The sequence below is a fragment of the Alosa alosa genome, chromosome 2 (genome assembly GCF_017589495.1).
Source record: "Alosa alosa isolate M-15738 ecotype Scorff River chromosome 2, AALO_Geno_1.1, whole genome shotgun sequence".
In the NCBI taxonomy this organism is placed as follows: domain Eukaryota; kingdom Metazoa; phylum Chordata; class Actinopteri; order Clupeiformes; family Clupeidae; genus Alosa; species Alosa alosa.
Window position 1 is genome coordinate 21508144 of NC_063190.1, and position 20707 is coordinate 21528850.

Sequence of the window (20707 nt, forward strand, 5' to 3'; positions counted from 1 at the left end):
CGTTTTTAGTCAAAACTCGTTAGCCTGTTAGTGACCAGGGCATGTCATTTTGCCGCTACAAAACGCTATTTTTATACCTCTTCTACAGTTCCAAACAACATTGCACTTACGTGGTAGTGAGTAGAGGGTCCCTAAAGCCAAACCGAAGTATCCCGAGGTCTTTATGTGGTCAGATAGAGAGTCCAGAATGAATTTCATCAAGCCAGTACCTTTCTGGAAATGTTGCTGCTGCAGCTAGCATCTTTAGGGGAAAGTCTGTAGTAGAAAGATGCATCATGAGATTTGCAACGATGTGACTCAAACAGTCTTCGGTAGCATAAGTGGCATGTCGCTCTGTCTGCCACTCGTTGTCTAGCTGTGTGACATTCTGAAACGTCCTTAAATTCGGGACCATGAGCCTATCATGTGTTTCAACTTGGGACAATGCAGTCGAAATTGTCGTTTGTTTATTCAAAGTCTCAAGTCCAAAGTAGCCTGGGCTATTCGAAGTGTCAGTTTAGTGAACATCATTTTTACGCTTTACGTTTTGAATAGCCGCTGCATACCCGTGTTTGTTTAGCGTGTTGTAAAATCCGCGGAATCATTTTATACAAGCAAACTGCCTACATGGAGTCTTTATTGTTGATGTCAGACATGATAATCATACAAAACATCTTGCATCTTGACCCATGCTGTGCCCTGATTCAGTGCTGACCATCGGTTCGAGAGATACGCAAATACACACACAGACACACACACACAGACAGACCTGTAATTTCCTGTAATTTAAAGATAGATAGAGGAGATCCCAGCACAGCACAGTCTAAGCTAGAGTTAAGTTCATAATACTCAGGACAACTTTTTGTTGCTGGGTGCTGTTCTTTAAAATTGTTTCTTTTATCATCAGTCAGCACATTTTCTTGGTCATTCAATCAGGAAGTGGTTATGTGGTTGCCCAACAACATTGCCCAACAACATTGCTCAAAACGTTTTCCATGAATCATTCTCTCTTAACGGCATTGCTTCAGATTAGAACATTTACATTTATGATACATTTACTTACTGACTTAAAAAATGTACAGATATTTCTTATCTTTACAATTATGACTGCTACCTCATGAATGGTCTAATATGTGTGTGTGTTTGTGGATCAGTGGCTGGTGAACTTCTTTGGCTCACTGTCGGTGGAGGACTCTCTGGAGTGCCTGAGGGCCATGCTGTCAGCCAATATCCGCCAGAACCTGCAGATCTGCGTGCAGGTGGCCTCGAAGTACCATGAGCAGCTCTCCACCCAGAGCCTCACCGAGCTCTTCGAGTCCTTCAAGAGCTTCGAGGGTAGGAGTTTGGCACTCTCCTGTCATTATTGTTGCCCCTTTTCATCCTTGACCTTGACTCGTTAACTGAATGAATTAAGGTTAAACCCTTAGTCTGAGTCAAGCTGCAGGTGAATGTTGATGTGTATGTAGACACACACAGCAGCAGCAGCACCTCTAGTGATGCGGTTGATATTGTGTTGCAGGTCTCTTCTATTTCCTGGGATCCATTGTGAACTTCAGTCAGGACCCCGAAGTGCACTTCAAGTACATCCAGGCTGCCTGCAAGACCGGCCAGATCAAAGAGGTGGAACGTATCTGCAGGGAGAGCAACTGCTATGACCCTGAGCGTGTCAAGAACTTCCTCAAGGTACTGATTATGAAGGAGTGTATAGCTCAGCAATCATGATGTTTTTAAACATGATGAATAAAGTGACTCATTCTTACTCTCCTCTGTGGTTACTTTCTACACACTTGCACTTCAAATAGGTTGTGGTCTTCAATTGGTCATTTTTGTATACTGTGAGAATATAGTTTTGTTGTTGGGACCAGTTACTCTTCTAGCTGTCAAGTCTTTCTTATTAGAGTTGTGCTTATTTAAAAAATTGGATTCAAGCTTATTTTTTATAACATTTTGTTTTGAAATGGATACTTTAGGGCAAGGGAGGCTTTGTATTTTCTACAATTATTTCCTCATGTAAACGGCCAAGGCAGGTCCTTGAAAGTTAAAAGGATAAAGAGATTTTTGTTTGTGGTTGGTCTTTCTTTTTTACATGACTGAAAAAAAGTGTCCTTGTAGTTTGGTGTCCTCTTGCTAGTTAGTAGTAGACGTTTACAGTGCCTCAAAACATTTGTCCTGATGGCGGTTATTATCTTTTGTGCTTTTCCCTGTGTCTTTGGAATGGGCAGGACATGAACCAGGTAAATCTCTCCCAAGTACAGGACTCCCACTTCCCCTTTTTTTCTGTTTGCTTTTCTTTTCTCTTTTTTTTTTTTTTTCCTCCCTTGTTTTTCTTTGGTCATCCCACCCTGGCTCTGCAACACCAGTGTTGGGAGATTTTGTTTATTTTGTGACTGTACAAAGTCATCTGCTCCACTTTTTGGGTGCCGGTCATTTTGCTCAGTGCTGGTGGCGTGACTCAGGCGGGTGAGCAAGCCTATCGGTAGACCAGTGGCCAGTTTGTACATTTGTGCCAGTGTGTTGGTGTTTTTTTTTTTTTTTTTTTTTTTTTTTTTTTTTGTGTGTGTTTGGCTGTGGTTAGTCAATGGAGACCCTGTTTCCTCCCCCTTTTCTCTTACCAAAAAGAAATGGAAGTCAGAGATCGAGAGGTTACCCCCTGGCGACCAGGCTCATGGTCAGAATTTTTCAGAATTGATGCCACTATTGTGGTTTGTTCGTTCCTCATATAGGGGTTTGGCTGTTTTTGATTTGTTTTTAAAGAGCAGAGGACTGAGTTTTTTGGAGATGTCGGAGCCAGTAGGCTTTGTTGCGCCTTTTTGACTGGTTGATGAGACTGTTCAGTTACTGGTCTAGGACTAAGGGAAATGCTTTTATTACTTAGACTCTGAAGTCTTTTAGAATTTCCTTTGTTTCGTCATTAACCAAGTTCTGAAACTTGACCCAGAGCCTGCTTGCTTGTTCAGAACGGCACAGTTTGTTCCTGTTTGGTGTATTGATCATAGGCGCTGAAGGCCAGTGGAATACATCTCAGGGTTTTCAGACATGTTTTGTCTCCCTTGCGAGAACCTGCACTTTGTTCTGGAGTTGATGTTTTTCACTGCGTACTTGAGAACAGGGTTATGCCTGCATTGAGTGTGCTTTCAGTCAACACAGTTCTCATAGGCAATTGAAGTTGTGCAGGGGATCCAGTAAGAGTGTGTGGCAGTGATGGTGAAAAGCCAGCAGGGGGAGCTAGCAGACTTTTCTAACAGCCAGACACCGTAGGCGGCTTTGTGATTTTAAATAAATACGTATGGGGAGATATTTTTTTATTTTTAATGCATATGAGCACTGGACCCATCCTCTAACCTCTCGAAATGTGACTCATTCCATTTACTGTAGTTGAGATTTTTGTTTTATTCTCAGTATTGTTGTTGTTGTTGTTGTTGTTGTTTCCTTGGTATTGGTCTCATTATGAATCACTCCCGCAGGGCCGGTGCAATTAGAAAATGATACCCCTGTTTCATTTTCAGTGATTCTGATGATCATTATTTATAGCCTTGCACTCCTAGACACATGGTCTCTGCTAGATTACAGTCCTGTCTGCCTGCTTAGTAGGTATTAGGTCTGGGCAATGATTCTGGTTAAGAACACCTCTAGATTGTGTTGTCATATTTAAGCTGAATTGCCTGTTGCTAGTTGAGGCAGCTTGGACTGTAGTTTCTGTGGAGATGTCTGTTGTTGCTGTTCCGTTGGTTCTTCCTGTGATGTTGACACTCTGTCCTTCCTGTCTTCGATGGATAGGAAGCCAAACTGACAGACCAGCTGCCGCTCATCATCGTGTGCGATCGCTTCGACTTTGTGCACGACTTGGTCCTCTACTTGTACCGCAACAACCTGCAGAAGTACATTGAGATCTATGTGCAGAAGGTGGGTGAATGAAGTTCAGACAGATTGCCAAGAGTTAATATAGTCTGTAGTGAACCATACCAATACAGTTGTTTATTAGCTGGGAATTAGTTTCCAGCAATATTATATACTTATGCATTTTGTATGTTTGTTTTTGGTAGCTGAATTGCCAAAGCTATTCATAATAATTGTTGAACTGGAAAATTTAAATTTAAATGATGCCTGCCTAATAGTGCCCATGTTCAAACATTTTTTAGGTGAACCCCAGCCGTCTGCCGGTGGTGATTGGTGGCCTGCTAGATGTGGACTGCTCTGAGGATGTGATAAAGAACCTGATCCTGGTGGTCCGGGGCCAGTTCTCTACCGATGAGCTAGTGGCAGAGGTGGAGAAGAGGAACAGGTACACCCCTATTCACAACCATACTGTGAAACTTATGCAACACTGGAGCTACCAGTGTTTTACCAGGCCTGCCAGGTTTTTTATTTATGTAAACAATACAAAAGATTGTCTGTGAGGATCATTCTCTGATTATTTTCTCACACCTGTTGCCCGTTTTGGTGGCAGACTGAAGCTCCTCTTGCCCTGGCTGGAGGCTCGTATCCATGAGGGCTGTGAGGAGCCAGCCACACACAACGCCCTGGCTAAGATCTACATCGACAGCAACAACAACCCGGAGCGCTTCCTGCGGGAGAACCCTTACTATGACAGCCGCGTGGTGGGCAAATACTGCGAGAAGAGGGACCCCCATCTGGCCTGTGTGGCCTACGAGAGAGGACAGTGCGACCAGGAGCTCATTAACGTCAGTACCACCTTTCATTTGCAGTATTACACTTGACACTATCAACGTTTACATGGACACTTCTATTCCGATTAGAAACTAAATAACGGTTCAATCGGAATTAAAATTCTGATTGGATCAGGAATTTTCGTTCCGATTGAGATGTTTATATGACAATTTTTATAGGAATGAAAGAGGTGGTGTAGTCCATTCCTATTCTGAATGAACAGCCATGTATACAGTCATTCGGATTGACTGCTGTATCTTCTCAAGGAAAAGTAGGCAACAACAGCTATTCTGATCAAAGATTCTAAAGCAAATTCTGATCAGAATAGAACGTACCCCATGTAAACAGACGACACACATTTTTCAATCGGAATAGTTTAATCGGAATGACCAGAACTGTCCATGTAAACCCAGCTACTGATACACAAATGTAATGTAATATAAAATATGCCTTGGTCTTTATTCATACTGCTGTTACCATATTTTCCTCTTTGTCCTTTAGTGCCTCATAGTACTGAAGAACTTGCCCTAACTGTCAGCTGGTCTATTCCACTCATGCCTTAGATATTATGTTAATGTCTGCGTTTTCCTGCAGGTCTGCAATGAGAACTCCCTCTTCAAGAGTCTGTCCCGTTACCTGGTCCGCAGGAAGGACCCTGAGCTCTGGGCCAGCGTTCTGCTTGAGACCAACCCGTACAGGAGACCCCTCATTGACCAGGTCTGCATAATACCTCACATGTTGAACAAGTAAAACATAGACAGTTCACTCTCTTGAAACATTGGTCCTGTAGTTGCTTTATGTCACTGATTCCTTATTGATGTTGTTGCTTGTAGGTGGTGCAGACGGCTCTCTCTGAGACCCAGGACCCTGAGGAGGTGTCCGTCACAGTCAAGGCCTTCATGACCGCCGACCTGCCCAACGAACTCATTGAACTCCTGGAGAAGATTGTGTTGGACAACTCTGTATTCAGTGAACACAGGTAGAGACTCCTATAAACTGACACGATATTACTATTCATTGCAGGTTTGGTCCCCACTTGATTGTTTTTGAAAGACCATTGTATACATTTCAAGTCCTCAACAAATACAAATGTATTGTATTCCAAAGCAGCTGTAGTTTGTGATTGACATGGCATAGTATAAGTAAACCTGCTGAACCTGAGTGAAAAAAATCAACCTTTTTTTTTTGTTCTCAGAAACCTTCAGAATCTGCTGATCCTGACAGCCATCAAAGCAGACCGCACCCGTGTCATGGAGTACATCAACCGCCTGGACAACTACGACGCCCCTGACATCGCTAACATCGCCATCAGCAACGAGCTCTTTGAGGAGGCCTTCGCCATCTTCAAGAAGTTTGACGTCAACACCTCTGCCGTGCAGGTGCATTAAGATCACAACACGGTGCACAAGGCTGTGGGAGGCTTGTCTTATTTACAGCCTAAATTATTACCCATTATTCTGGTATTTTGAGTGTTTAAGAGTTTTTTTAAAGGCTGAAAAGTATTGACTTTTCCTAAGCCGGATTTTTCAGTTTGGTAAATCAACGTTCTTGGTCCTCAGGTCCTGATTGAGCACATTGGTAACCTGGACCGGGCGTATGAGTTTGCTGAGCGCTGCAATGAGCCGGCTGTGTGGAGCCAGCTGGCCAAAGCCCAGCTCCAGAAGGGCCTGGTGAAGGAGGCCATCGACTCCTACATCAAGGCCGACGACCCCTCCGCCTACATGGAGGTGGTCCAGGCCGCAGACAAGAGCGGTAAGCAAGGGGGCCTCTTGGCGCTTCAGGTCCGCTATGTATGTTATTTTAAGGAAAGGTTGTTTTGGTAAATGGCTACCTATATATCTCATTTGCAAATACCCGTTACTGTCAGTGTAGTGCAGTGTTATCAGTTGAAATAATTTGTCTAATTTCTGCGAGGGATTTGTCTAACCGGTGCTGTTTGACCTTGCGTTTAGGTAACTGGGAGGACCTGGTGAAGTTCCTGCAGATGGCCCGTAAGAAGGCTCGCGAGTCCTACGTGGAGACAGAACTCATCTTTGCCCTGGCTAAGACCAACCGGCTGGCTGAGCTGGAGGAGTTCATCAATGGACCAAACAATGCCCACATCCAACAGGTGTGTGTTTAGTCATGGTTGTGAATGGGAAGCATGACTGCAGTGCTAAATGTAGGGTAGAAGTGCAATTGCATTTGCGCTTTTCTTTAAGTGCTACTCCATTTCTTGTATCTGAATTGTTATTTGACTAGAGGTTGGGAATGATTTGTATGTGTTTTTTTTTTTTTTCTTCTTTAGGTTGGCGACCGTTGTTATGATGAGAAGATGTACGACGCTGCAAAGCTGTTGTACAACAACGTGTCCAACTTTGGGCGTCTGGCCTCCACCCTGGTGCACCTCGGAGAGTACCAGGCAGCCGTGGACGGAGCCCGCAAGGCCAACAGCACACGCACCTGGAAGGAGGTGAGTGTAGCAGACCCCCACCTGCCCAACTGAGACAGTCGTGTCTTACGGGCATTCTGTTCAGCTGGATTAACTATCCTTCAGATAAGTCAGTTTTACTGGTAATGATCTATGTTTTATGCTCTGGATGAAATTAATCCTTTGTTGGGTTTGATGCAGTGTTTTGATGTTTTGCTGGTCTATGTGATTGTAATGGGAATTTGAGTTGAAGTTTCAGAAATGTTGTTTTTTTAATGTAACCCTGTGTGTTGTGTGTTAGGTGTGCTTTGCCTGTGTGGATGGGAAGGAGTTCCGGCTGGCCCAGATGTGTGGCCTCCACATCGTGGTCCATGCAGATGAGCTGGAGGAGCTGATCAATTATTATCAGGTACAGTGCTGCTCTAAAACTTTAATACATACATACATACCTATTATCAGGTACAGTGCTGTTCTAAAACTTTAATACATACATACATCACCCTCAAGCACATTGGACTTTCTTAATTTAATTTATATAGTGTATTTAGTTTTGTTAGTTTTCTTATCTTCTACTGTCTTTATTGTACAGTGGAGTTTAGTTATATGTTTATACTTATACTTATGTTTACCATTTCTGCTGTAAGTGCATGTTGTGTGTGATGTCTGTATGCTACTGAGACCCTTGAATTTCACCTTGAGGATCAATAAAGTATCTATCTATCTGTCTGTCTGTCTGTCTGTCTGTCTGTCTGTCTGTCTGTCTGTCTGTCTGTCTGTCTGTCTGTCTGTCTGTCTGTCTGTCTGTCTGTCTGTCTTAGATATTGGTAATTAATATGATGTTAGATTATTTTATTGGAAGTGTAATCATTAGTTACTGTTAGTAATTACTTGTTAATTTCTGGGCAATGTCTGTATTTAATTCCAGACCCTGGCTCTGCTTTCCAAAAGCACACAAAATAAGACCCGAGCATTCCTTTCAATGTGTTCATTCTGATGCATGTTTTCCTGCTAAAAAAACAACCCTAGTGCCAGCCATTTTTTTTTTTGCCTTGTGTTTAGAGCTGCGCTCTGTTGGAGGCCTAAACAAGGCCCTGTGCGTTTTGATTGAGCATTGTAGTGGTTGCAAAACTAACCTCAGCTCGTGTGTGTGTAGGATCGTGGGTACTTTGAGGAGTTGATCACCATGCTGGAGTCGGCCCTGGGCCTGGAGCGTGCACACATGGGCATGTTTACAGAGCTGGCCATCCTCTACTCCAAATTCAAGCCGCAGAAGATGAGGGAACACCTGGAGCTCTTCTGGTCCAGAGTCAACATTCCAAAGGTAGAGTGAACCAAACGACTTGGCAGCGTGGTTACAACAACAGTGGAACTTAGAATTTTTTTTAAAAAAATTACAAGGCCACCCATGGCTTTAAGTCTTGGCAGTGACAGACTGATAACTTCCATATTATATTTCAACTGTCAAGTTTAATTCACTTAAATGTCTTTTAATGTTAACAATTATAAGGGACAGCGAAATAACAATTCATGAACAAATGAACATGCAAGTGTATTTTTGTAGAGCTAACTTAAGACTTGCCTGTCTTCCTGGTCAGGTTCTGAGGGCTGCGGAGCAGGCCCACCTCTGGGCAGAGCTGGTCTTCCTGTACGACAAGTACGAGGAGTACGACAATGCCATCCTCACCATGATGAGCCACCCCACAGACGCCTGGAAAGAGGGCCAGTTCAAAGACATCGTCACCAAGGTAACGGGACCGCTCTGTGTGATTGCTCTCAACTGCTGACCACATGACCGTGTTGGGAATGCTATTGTATAATCAGCATAATAAACATATGTTGGAATCAACAGTGTATAAATAAATCAACTATGTATAATATGAATCAACAATCCGTAATAAACACACATGTTTTTGTTCCAGGTGGCCAATGTTGAGCTTTACTACAAAGCAGTTCAGTTCTACTTGGAGTTTAAGCCTTTGTTACTGAATGACCTGCTCATTGTGCTGTCCCCAAGACTGGACCACTCCCGAGCTGTCAACTTCTTCAGCAAGGTGAGCAGTGTAGTCATCACGTCCAGCCATGATGGTAGTTTCTCCTAAAAACCGATGTCACGTTGCATATCACTGCACTCCTCAGAACACTCAAAGCCCTTTCTCTCCTCACTTTACAGGTGAAGCAGCTGCCTCTGGTCAAACCATACCTGAGGTCAGTACAGAACCACAACAACAAATCTGTCAATGAAGCACTCAACAACCTCTTCATCACTGAGGAAGATTACCAGGTAATATGCCTGTGTGTTTGATTAAAAGCTATTATAATGTTCTATGATGGAGAAAATGTTAAGTCACAGACATGTAGTTGCTCTGTTCTAAATGACCAACATATTTTTTCCTTCTTCCTCCCATTCATTCCTTCAGGCTCTGAGGACGTCCATAGACGCCTACGACAACTTTGACAACATCTCCCTGGCCCAGCGGCTGGAGAAGCACGAGCTGATCGAGTTCAGGAGAATCGCTGCCTACCTCTTTAAGGGCAACAACCGCTGGAAACAGAGTGTGGAGCTCTGCAAGAAAGACAAACTCTACAAGGTGCGGGACTTTTTCTGAGATTTTCAAGAGGAGGATGTACCAGTGATATGTGTTTTTTTTTTTTTTAGAAACACTTTAGTCTTGGTCTGGTGAAAAATTTTAATAACAAGTAAATACATGATCTGTATATTTTGCCCAAAATAATTTTTCCGTTCTCAGTTGACTGCTTTTATCAGTATCATTGTTAAGTTTTGTTAAAGGGACACCAGGCAACGTTTTCGTGTTAATTAATCATCGTAGGCGGTGGTAGTGTAGTGGTTAAGGAGCTGGGCTAGCGTGCAGTAGCCTGAAAGTTGTCGGTTCAATTCCCAGCTTCCACCGTTGTGCCCTTGAGCAAGGCACTTAACCCCAAGTTGCTCCGGGGACAATGTGATCCCTTGTAATATAGCTGACATATGTAAGTCACTTTGGTCAAGAAGTGTCTGCTAAAAATGTAATGTAATGTAATGAAATCTTCGTAAGTCGGTATATGGTTAAATGACTCATTACGGGGCGAATGAAGGCTCTCTCGCCCGCCCCTACTGCCTGTAGAAAGAATATCCCACTTGCAAGTTCGGTGTATCCTACCCGCCACCCTTCACTCTCACAAAGTCTCAGACATCGCGAGAAGCAGATTTTCATCCTGCATCCCCAGCACAGAGGCAGGCTAACGAAACACTATTGTTGCAAACGTGTGTATAATTGATGGAAGATGCAAAGAAAAGGAAAGAGCTTCAGACCGAGCGAGGGCTCGCACACGTATCGACACGTACAGACGGTAGGGTGAGCTTCGTAGAGAAAAAAGCATCAGGCTTGCCTGGTATCCCTTTAACTCACAGATTTTAAGTCAAAAGGTCATTAGCCTGTAACAAATGTATATGTAGCTCAGTAGACTCAGTAATAGCTTAATGTGGTTTGGTCAGTCAGTGACCTGTGTGTTTTATTGGGTGTCCCATCAGGATGCGATGCAGTACGCGTCCGAGTCCAAGGACATTGAGCTGGCAGAGGAGCTGCTGCAGTGGTTCCTGGAGGAGGACAAGAAGGAGTGCTTTGCCGCCTGCCTCTTCTCCTGCTACGACCTCCTGCGGCCCGACGTGGTGCTGGAGACCGCCTGGAGGCACAACATCATGGACTTCTCTATGCCCTACTTCATCCAGGTCATGAGGGAATACCTCTCCAAGGTATGGATGCAATTCTGTCCTCACACACCATGCAGTCAAAGTTTAAATCAGTAAAGGCTTTAGCATACAGAGCGGTGCCTTCAAATTTAATATGGTTCGATTATAAAGGGTTGAAATATGTTTTATTATTATTATTATTATTATTATTTAAGTTCAAGTTGCTATTCTTTTTAGCAGTTATGTCTTTCTCTCAGAAAACTTATCAGATGTACCAGTTTAAAGTACTTTTAAAATTCCCTTTCAGGTCGATTTCGTAATGGAAAAGGTGAAAACCGCAACCCCTGTTGTTCTGTCTTGCATATGATTTGATTGATTTTAATTGAGAGGATTGAACTCGAGCAATTTGCATGGTTTTTGTTTTGTTTGCCTATTTTAATGTCACACTGCCGAAACTGCCAGTATTCTCTCCTAAACCTATCCTAATTTAGATTTAGACTGCAATAGAATAGCAGCCATGTTGCCTGGATGGTCCATAGAACACTAATAAGATGCCCAAACCAGCAGAAGGAATTGTGGTAGACCCAGCCATAATGGAGCTCCTCTCAAAGCCATTAGCCCTATTTCTTATTGGCCTTCTCTTTTTATGTGGGGTCATTTTCCAAATTACTGTATTGATGGCTTCAGTATTAAGAAGGTCTCGGCACAGTTTGATCCTTTTAGAAAGATAGTGGGTGGCATATACAGGGCAGTCAGGCCTGTTATACATACCGGTATATCATTTGTAGTAGATGTATTGTGCAGAAAGTGTTAGCAGATTTGTAAAATACATGGCACATCACAGGTGAAGTTCATGAGGTACTTTTTTGAACAGATTTAACTCTTGTCAAGGTTAATGGTCTGTTTGGTCAATATCAATTTTCTCTCAGTTCTCATTCTTTCCTCACCCCACAACACAGCACACAAGTTGCAGACTGCATGTGCCCATAGCAGTACATGCCAGTGGAAGGACATGTGAAGAGAATTAGACAAGGTTTAGTGGAGAGTGTGTGTCTCTCCCTGTGTGGATAGTGAGGTGTTTATTGCTCTTTAGTAGTAGTGTTATGTACTGATAAAGCATTGCTCATTGAAAAGTGAAGGCCCTTAGAAAACATGGAGACATGGATGTTTAAGTTATTTTCTGAGGATTTGCATTCATACTCAAACCATTGCCTAAGAAATGTATGTGTGTCTTTCCGTCTGTGTCTGTCTGTCTGTGTGTCTGCGAGAGAGAGGGCGTTAGGGAGATTTTTATAAATGCACAACAACATGGAAATAATTTTCGTGTGGAGGAACAGCTAACAACATAACTGCACCTTGACGATCGTGTGGCTTGGCATTTCAACACGCATGTTGTTCCACTCGCACCCTCCCCTCCCCTCCCATGCCAGCATCTCTTGCACTGAGAGGACTGGAGCTGTGGCAGCTGCATTTGGGCTCGTTCGGAAAGCCCAGACTGGCTGGAGCAACCAACCAGCACCCCCCCCCCCGCCTTTCTTGGTCTTTATACTGATCTCTCTCTCTCTCTCTCTCTCTCTCTCTCTCTCTCTCTCTCTCTCTCTCTCTCTCTCTCTCTCTCTCTCTCTCTCTCTCTCTCTCTCTCTCTCTGAATGTTAACACGACTAAGCATGTCATTTCAAGTTGTCTTGTCTCAATACGCGGTCTTATTTGTTTGGGGAAAGTCCCGAAATGAAGTGGGAAATTACAGGAAGGCATAAATAGGCATTCATGTATTTCCTTTAACAAGACTAACTCCTTGATTGATATAGTGAACTGAACCCACTTTCTGCAGATAGATGATTTGGCGTGGCAGACAGGGGAGGACGATATGCAGGTGAAAAGCTGCAGTAAAGATCAACATGTTCTGACAAATTGAGGTGATTTACAAACTTGAAGGCCTAGCTTAGAAAAAAAAACTAAATACAGATTTTCGCTAGTTCTTACCTCTTGAAATTCAATTAATTGGCTGAGGCACATTTGCTGGGTTTCCAAGCTTAATTTTTATTTCATTTTTTTTCTGAGCTATCCCTTTGAGGCTTAATGAAACTACTGGGCACATTGTCAGTTACATGGCATTTCTTTCACGTTGCAATTTACCTGCAGCGTATTGTGAATTTCAGTCCAGAGTTCATGGCAAACAATAACGACTGCACCTGCACAGACATAAAATTGAGCATATAAGCCCACTGGCACTTTTTGAATTTGCTATGCGCTGCACACCTTTGCCCTGAGCGTTCAAATGACTTAAGTTCTCTATCTTGTAGACAAAAGGGGGAAAAAATGGTGGGATCCTGGATGATGGTCTTTACTGGCTCTGTATGTTATGTGACTGTACATTCCTACAATAGGTTACCATGGGAACGGAAATTGGCATTCCATCTCGGCTGTAGTGTCAAAAGCAGTAATCCAGCTGCCAACCATGTCAAACTATTCAAAAACAATTTAAAAAAAAAAAAAAAAAAAAAAAAAAAAAGATGAATCATTAGTGCAGAGAACAGAAATGGACTGGAATGGGATTTGTAATTGACTTGAAAGTGCACTAGGCTCTAGGTAGGCACCAAAATGTCTGGATAATTTCCCTCCTTTACTGGTGATCTTGGCAATGATGCATCACAGGCAAGAATCAAACTGTAAAATACTTCACCTCACTCCCGTTGCTTGCTTTTGTCCCCACCAATCAAATTACAGGTTTAAATTTGCGCTGCGCAACGGAGGAACACCAGTGATTTGGCTTGCGTGGCAACTTCTCTAATCTAATCGGTGAATGTACCTTAAATGTTCTCTCTCTCTCTCTCTACCTCTCAGGTGGACAAGCTGGAGACCTCTGAATCACTCAGGAAAGAGGAGGAACAGGCCACCGAAACACAGCCAATTGTTTATGGTGAGTCTCAGTAGTAGTTGCAGTAGACTCGCAGTCGGTTACTACTATTAGTCCCACAGCTTTCAAAGGATGCCAAAGGTCCTCAATAATGATATCTATAACTGTAATTGTTTGATGTCATTTTTGGAAGGGGTTTAATTTCCAGTTCACTGATGAATGAAGGTTGTTGGGAGGTGAGGTTTTCCACATTTCTGATGTGGTCTGTTTGTGACCTGTTAAAGGAACACCTCAGCTGATGCTGACTGCAGGACCCAGCGTGGCCGTCCCCCCTCAGCAGGCCTACGGCTACGGCTACACAGGAGCGCCGGCCGGCTATGCCCAGCCACCCCCAGCCCCAGCCGGATTCGGCTACGGCATGTAAAGACCGAACCTTCCAACCTGACCCGCTCCGCCCCCCCCCCCTCTCCATCCCTTCGGCACTTGCTGGCCTTCCCAACAGCTCGGAGCAATCCATCCACCTCTCCTCCAGTTCTCCAAACTGCTCTGTCATCTATTTTTTGTTTTTCTTTTCATTCAAGACGACAAGCAAGCAAATGTTTTCCCTTCCCTCTTTTTTTTTATATAAAATATTTTTTTGGCTGTTATTTTCCTTTTACACTTTTATGAAGGACTTCACTTTGTTTCTGTTTAGGAAGAGAGAGAGAAAAATTTGGAATCACGGGGATTATTTTTTCACATTCCATAAATCTAATTAGTTTTAATTTTTTTGTCTATTTTATTTTTAAAAGGGGAATGATTCATGTCAAAGTGGAGGACTTGTGGTGGGGAAAATGAAGCCCTCCTTAATAAGGTCTTTTGTGAAGCATCAGAATTGCACTTGGCATTGAGAAGAAATTAATGTAGACTCTGTTCATTCTAATGTGTGTGTGTGTGTGTGTGTGTGTGCGCGTGTGTGTGTATGTGTGTGTGAGAGCAGCTTGTTCTGTCTGTCTTTAAAATGCATTCAAATATTGTATATTCAGAGAAAAAGCAGGAAAAATACATTGTTCCAAAATACAGTATTTGAAAACAAGACTGCCACTTCCATGACGACACTACAAAATATTGGTGTACAACATGGGGGTTGTATAGCTCTTCAGATGAGACCTATTGAGTTGGCGTACAGACGTGTTGAGTTCTGGTGAGTTCAACCCTACCCTGGCCTATGCAGGTGAAACAGTGTGAAAGTCATGAGTGTATTTTTTTGTTTATTCTGTGTGCTACAGATGACTTTCCCTTGTGCAGTAAGTTACCAGTGCTCTCATGTGGGGACCATTCCATTTGAAGAGGGATAATACACACACAAAAAAAAAGACAGAAAAAAAGGAAAAAGAAATGCTATTCTTTAGATCTGTGTGTTTGACTAACCTCTCCCTATCCTTGTGCTACAGTGTGTGTATGCTGGATATCGTGGTGTTCTAGGTCATTGTTCATGACTGTACAGAAAGAATATAAAACCTACTAACCTTGATGTCCTATTTTTTGACTTTTCAATTTATCCTGACCTTACTATTTGGTGTAAGTCACTTTATTTAAAAGAAAAACACCATACTCTTATACACTTAACCTTTTAGTGCACAGATGTACAGTGCACATCATGGGGGTTTGCAAATTACATTGACGACCAATGAAGTTGACTACCAATGGCACTCTCCCCCATATACAAAAACTTCTTGTTTGTTAAAGCTTTGTTTTCAAACCTTGTTTGTGCTTAAACCACATACATGCTGCTCCTCTGAGAAACCACTATCATTTCCTACTTTCTGATCATACTCAATTAGTTAGCCCCCCCGCCCCCGCCCTCTGCCCAGGACTTGTCCTGGATGTGATCTAGACTCGACCAAATAATGTATACATATGGAGCAATCCAAATGGGTTCTAATGCATAGATTACTGTTGTGTGGAAAATACAGTATAACCATTGTCTGTGTTGTGTTTGGATGTAAAGCTGGCCCTTGCAATGACACTACGAGCACAAACTGAGAGAGCAGACTCACGCAGGGAATGTTTGAATAACCCTCTACTGTATGGTTCAGTCAAGGGAAACCTTGCTGTTATTGTTGTACTATTTGACTGTCAGATAATGCCTATGTATGTGTGGGAGGACGGTGATTATTTTTCTCTTTTTTTCCTTAAAAAAAATCAGCTCTGATTAAAGGATGAGATATAATGTAGAATATATAATGGTAGAATTGTGATTTAAAATAGATGCCTGATTAACCCAGTAGTCCCCTCTCTGTATATACACTTAAAATGCAAAAAAGAAAAATATCCTCATACATTCAATGATTGAACAGGTGAAACTAATTGCTTCTTAAAATAAATGGTCAAACAATGGAAACTTGTGTCGTGTGAAAACATTTTAATAATCCTAGAAAGCACTGGTTTTGTATTTCTAGACCACAACCATAAGTGTTGCATACATTCAATATAGTTTCAGATGTCCTGTAACCTTGTCTATTACATCGCCAGGCCCAGGGCCCACTCCAAGAACTGTCCGAGAACCTGGTGCTATCTGGGTTCTGCCGGCATCTTGAATTAAGCTGACGGGTAGTCCGAGTTCTTTAGCCTTTCGCCAAAGTTCCAAAAGACTCTGTTCGTCGTCGGCCTTCACCACAACTTTGGGCTGTCCATAGTACTCCCACTGTTTCAGAAGATCAGGGTCTCTTCGCTGCAGTTGCTTGTAGGCACTCACTGCCGCATGAGAACACTGAGCAGCAACTTTCCCCTTACCCATGCTGAGGTCCTTTCGCACCACCAAAATCAACTTCAGCTCCTCGCTGGTTCCCATGGAGGACGTCTCGCTCTCATCTCCAGCACCGTCGGTTCTTGCACCTGCACCTCTGATGGGTTTCCCAAACCGCCCTCTGAAATACCAGCCAAGTAAGAGTCCACAGCCGACACTTGCTAACATGCCCAATGGGCCACTCAGTGAATCCATACCTGAAATAGAAAAATTGCATTTTATGACCACTTGACAGACGACTGTTGTCGTCCACAGGAATGTAACATTACAGGGAAGCTACACCAGGCGCGTAACTGAAGCGTTCCGTTCGCGTTGCGTCTGCAGTAGCTGCACCAGACTGCTTCAGTTACGCGCCCGTAGTAGCTTCCCGCGCAGGGCTGTGTTGCAAAACATTCATAATATAGCCCCCCTCCCATATGAAACGCACACAAATGTTAGACTCGGTGACACACAGATCATAACTCGAATGTTTTTTTTTTTTTCTAAGCGTTTAATTCAGGCAGGCTACTAGCAACGATATTCAGTCACCCAGCTAACACTGAGCTAACGTTAGCCATGAATGAGGTAACACGTGAAGAGGGAACTACCATGTCTCTGACTTGCAGATTTCCCCCTCAATTTCAATTAATTTGCGAACCTTAACAGACCCATGTTGACCAGCTGTCGAGCCAAAACAGATTAACGTTAAACCAAAAACTCGAAAGTGGGTTAGTAAAGTTAGTTTAACGTTACACATGTTGGCGATGGCAAATATCTTGGAAAGTTACATGACATTATGATAACACCATGTATCATAAGACGACCGCGCAATCAAACTATCTTAAATCAGGGCAAGATCATTAACATTATATTTCAAAAAGCCTTACCTTCGATGTAAACTTGCGTTCACCACATTTGTCACAGGTTTAAACGTCACGTCCTCTTCAACGTGTCTCAGTCTGATGACGTTGGGACGTTCAGTCTGTGTGTGGAATGAATACGTTATTTTAAATATTTCTAAAACGTATTATTTAGGATGGGCTACTCAAAAAGAGAAACATCAGTCACCTAAGACATAACAAAATAGCATACAGGACTATTAGGCTATCCTAGGTGTCTAGAACAAGTTGAAGATATTTTTTATTATCATTTTGAAATCATCCTTCGCCCACTTCAGTTTTAAACTAGAAAATGTAATTTCGAGGAAATTACTAGTGCATGAAAATATAAACATACTGTATATTAACATAAAATGCCAAACAAACTTTTATTGGGAAACAGTTGGCAGGAGTCATAGTTGATAACAACTGACAGTTGAAATGGCTGAACAGTTCAATAGTTGAGTAGTTTAAATAGTTAAATTATTTAATAGTGAAATATTGTAGTGAGGACATGTGGGCAGAGGAAATAGTAGTCTTAAGAGAGCCAGATTGTATGCTTAAAGCCTGAGACGGAGTATATAGTTTAAAAGTTGAATGTAGATAGTGTAATGGATGTTGATAGACAGAAAGTTGAATGGATGTTGATAGGCAGATTGTTTAATGGATGTTGATGTATAGTTTAATGGGTGGATGAGTGAATGGTTTGAAGAGGATGAATGGATAGAAAGTTGGATGGAATGTGCCTTATATCCTTGTAGAATGGAGAGACACAGAGAGAGTTGGCCTAGTTAAGCAGAAAGCAGTTGATACAGGTGTAATCAGTTTAACTGGCCCTTTGATGGGTCCTAGTAGTGAGCAGCTGGAAGTTGATACAGGTGCAAATCAAGTTAATTAGTCCATTGTGATGTTATAGTGCTAATACAAAGTCTATGGGGAAAAATAAGCTTGTTTTTTATTAATATCTCAAAAAGTATAAAGTTTACAAAAGTGAAAAAATACATTCCCCACGTGTCCTTTTCAAGACCTACGTTACAAAGTTTGAACGAAGTTTCTACGTTAAACGGTTAAAGCTGAATTAGACACAGAAATTTGGTGGGAAGAAGAAGAAGAAGACTTCGGATTACAGAACAGTGCATTTTCATGCACTGTAATGAGTGTTATTAACATTAGCCTATAAAAAGAAAACACCGTGGCAAATAGCTGGATTATGTGTTTAATCGTCTTAATCACCTACAGCTTTAATTTGAAAATCAAGTTTATTTCTGAAGAATAAAGTTGATTGACAGAACTGAAGAACGCACCAAAGTATTGATTTCAAACTCCATGACCTCAGTCCTGCTGAAAACGACAGAGTCTGTCTGTCCATTTCTTTTACTATGGTTGGGACGGGGGGCACAAACATTATATTGCCTCATTGTTACTGTAACCATATTAGTTCCCCACTAGGCATTTCCAGTAATCCTCTTGTAAACTTGGCATCCGCTGGATGTGCAGTGGTCTGTAAATGTTTGAACTGTCAAAAGTGTTCCAGTTACAGTTCTTCTCAACGTTATGAACAAAACCAATTAAGTAGGCCTACTTTTGTAAAACTAAAGACTATCACGTGTTCATAATCATCATTAAATTATCTGTCATCGAGGCATATTTTAAATATTTCTTTTAACTTTTACTTCTCAAACCTTCTCCCAAGTATCAACAGCTAGCTGTCTAACATTGCATTTTAAAATAATTGATGCCCACAAAGATGGCGTAGTTTAAGAATAGGCTACATAAGCCTCTCCAGATTCATAGCAGTTTTCTCGATTAGTGTAGGCTAAGAAACTGGAACGGAGGTGAAGTTTAGGTCTGGAAGGTCAAGTAAACTTCCAGAGAAAGCTGATAGGATTGCAAAGGCAAAGATTCCTGTTTGACTGCAAAATTAATACCTTCAGATATATTTAACTCTGGGGTACTGGTGCACTACTGACTTTTTGCACTAATATGACGTTTATTAAAGAGTCATAACCTGACAGACCACAGGTTGTGAGAATGAAAGGGTGTGTGTCTGAGCAGGTAGTCAGTAACATAGGACACCACAAGGGACTTTGCTGTCTCCTTTTCTTTTCGTACACCTCAAACTTCCGTACAACTCTGAGCAATGTCACCTGCAAAAGTTCTCAGATGATTCTGCAGTTGTGGGGTATGTCAGTGATGGTGAGGAGACGGAGTACAGGCAACTGGTGGACCACTTTGTGACATGGTGCACAACCACCGTGTCTTGAATGTGGCTAAGACAAGGGAAATTGTGGTGGACTTTAGGAGGGCCAGGCCTGAGCTAAATACCATTTCAATACTGGGTGAGAAAGTAAAAGTTGTTGAGAACTACAAATATTTGGGGGTTCTTATAGACAATAAACTGGATTGGAGGTACAACACTGAGGCTGTATACAAGAAGGGTCAGAGCAGACTATTTCTTGAGAAAGCTTAGGTCAATTAATGTGTGCAAAATGTTGTAGAGTGTAGAGTGTTGTTGCAAGTGCAATTTTTATTTTCTGCCATCTGTTGGGACAGTAGCATTACAGCCAGGGACACTAAGAAACTGAATAAAATCATAAAGAAGGCTGGCTTTGTGTTGGGGACAGCTTTAGAGCCCCTGGAGTTGGTGGTGGAGAGAAGGATGCTGCACAAACTGTGTGTGAAGTGTCTTCAAGTTGGAGTCTATGCCAAACTGTAAGAAGGACAGATACAGAAAGCCTTTTTACTGCAATAGCACTTTATAATGACTCCCCCCTGAGCAGAGAGAGGAATAATATTTTTTTAATAATTTATGTGTATACAGTATGTATGTATGTGAATGCTGTGTTTGTCTGTGCTGCTGGAACACTGTAATTTCCCTTTGGGAAGAATAAAGTATATATATCTATCTATCTATACGATGATAATGTTTCCAGCGCCCTAAACAGAAAAAGTAGTATTTACAGTTTTAAAAAATAACTTAAACAAGCCATATTCATCTAGGAAACAAGTCCTGTGTACTGATACAGACAAAAAAGGCAGAGATGAAATAACGTTTTGCACAAGAGAAAAAGAGGATGCAGAACTTCATGAAAAGATCTCTCCAGCAGAGATGGATCAAGTTTGGGATTGTTTTGTTTGTTTTTTTTAGTCAGCCATTTTATTTTAATTATTAAATTAAATGTTGAATCAGACATAAAAGGGTTATGGTTAGGCTAACAGCCTTCTCATTAGAGATTACATCTCCTAGCATGTGAACATGACCAAATGTCATGTCTGTCACTGTCAGAGGTGGATTCCCGAATGGGCCTACTGGACCCTGGCGCCCTCAGGCTGTAGCCAGATCAATGTCGCTCTTGTTAACTTTGCATGTTGTTGCTTAATCAAAGACCAATTGTCATTCGTATCATTAACAGAGCCTCAAAAGCCGTACAGAAATACTGATGGGATAGTTTAAACATGTACC

The 20707-nt window shown here is 42.1% G+C and overlaps 2 protein-coding genes across 9 annotated transcripts in view; one reads left to right on the plus strand and one right to left on the minus strand.

Annotated features, from left to right (window-relative positions):
• Positions 1-15982, plus strand: part of cltca (clathrin, heavy chain a (Hc)) — a 42641-nt gene extending 26659 nt beyond the window's left edge. For 2 of the 8 annotated variants that reach the window (XM_048232828.1, XM_048232838.1), the window contains 22 exons: positions 1134-1314; positions 1499-1662; positions 2202-2213; positions 3757-3882; positions 4119-4261; positions 4427-4661; positions 5242-5364; positions 5481-5626; positions 5843-6026; positions 6207-6399; positions 6600-6757; positions 6935-7099; positions 7359-7466; positions 8211-8378; positions 8653-8802; positions 8977-9108; positions 9228-9338; positions 9475-9645; positions 10584-10805; positions 11050-11070; positions 13587-13662; positions 13884-15982. In XM_048232828.1, the coding sequence (XP_048088785.1) occupies positions 1134-1314; positions 1499-1662; positions 2202-2213; positions 3757-3882; positions 4119-4261; positions 4427-4661; positions 5242-5364; positions 5481-5626; positions 5843-6026; positions 6207-6399; positions 6600-6757; positions 6935-7099; positions 7359-7466; positions 8211-8378; positions 8653-8802; positions 8977-9108; positions 9228-9338; positions 9475-9645; positions 10584-10805; positions 11050-11070; positions 13587-13662; positions 13884-14023 (3129 nt within the window). In that variant the 3' untranslated portion in view covers positions 14024-15982. Of the gene's footprint in view, positions 1-1133; positions 1315-1498; positions 1663-2201; positions 2214-3756; positions 3883-4118; positions 4262-4426; positions 4662-5241; positions 5365-5480; positions 5627-5842; positions 6027-6206; positions 6400-6599; positions 6758-6934; positions 7100-7358; positions 7467-8210; positions 8379-8652; positions 8803-8976; positions 9109-9227; positions 9339-9474; positions 9646-10583; positions 10806-11049; positions 11071-12573; positions 13222-13586; positions 13663-13883 lie in introns of those variants that run through there. The other 6 variants (XM_048232846.1, XM_048232855.1, XM_048232871.1 and 3 more) reach the window with 4 other exon arrangements.
• A 6-nt stretch (positions 15983-15988) lies between these two features.
• ptrh2 (peptidyl-tRNA hydrolase 2) lies at positions 15989-17348 on the minus strand. The gene is made up of 2 exons (XM_048232905.1): positions 17254-17348; positions 15989-16584 (listed from the first exon to the last, which is right to left on the minus strand). The coding sequence occupies exon 2, from the start codon at positions 16580-16582 to the stop codon at positions 16067-16069; it is 516 nt and encodes a 171-aa protein (XP_048088862.1). The 5' UTR covers positions 16583-16584; positions 17254-17348; the 3' UTR covers positions 15989-16066.
• Positions 17349-20707: the final 3359 nt, after the last annotated feature.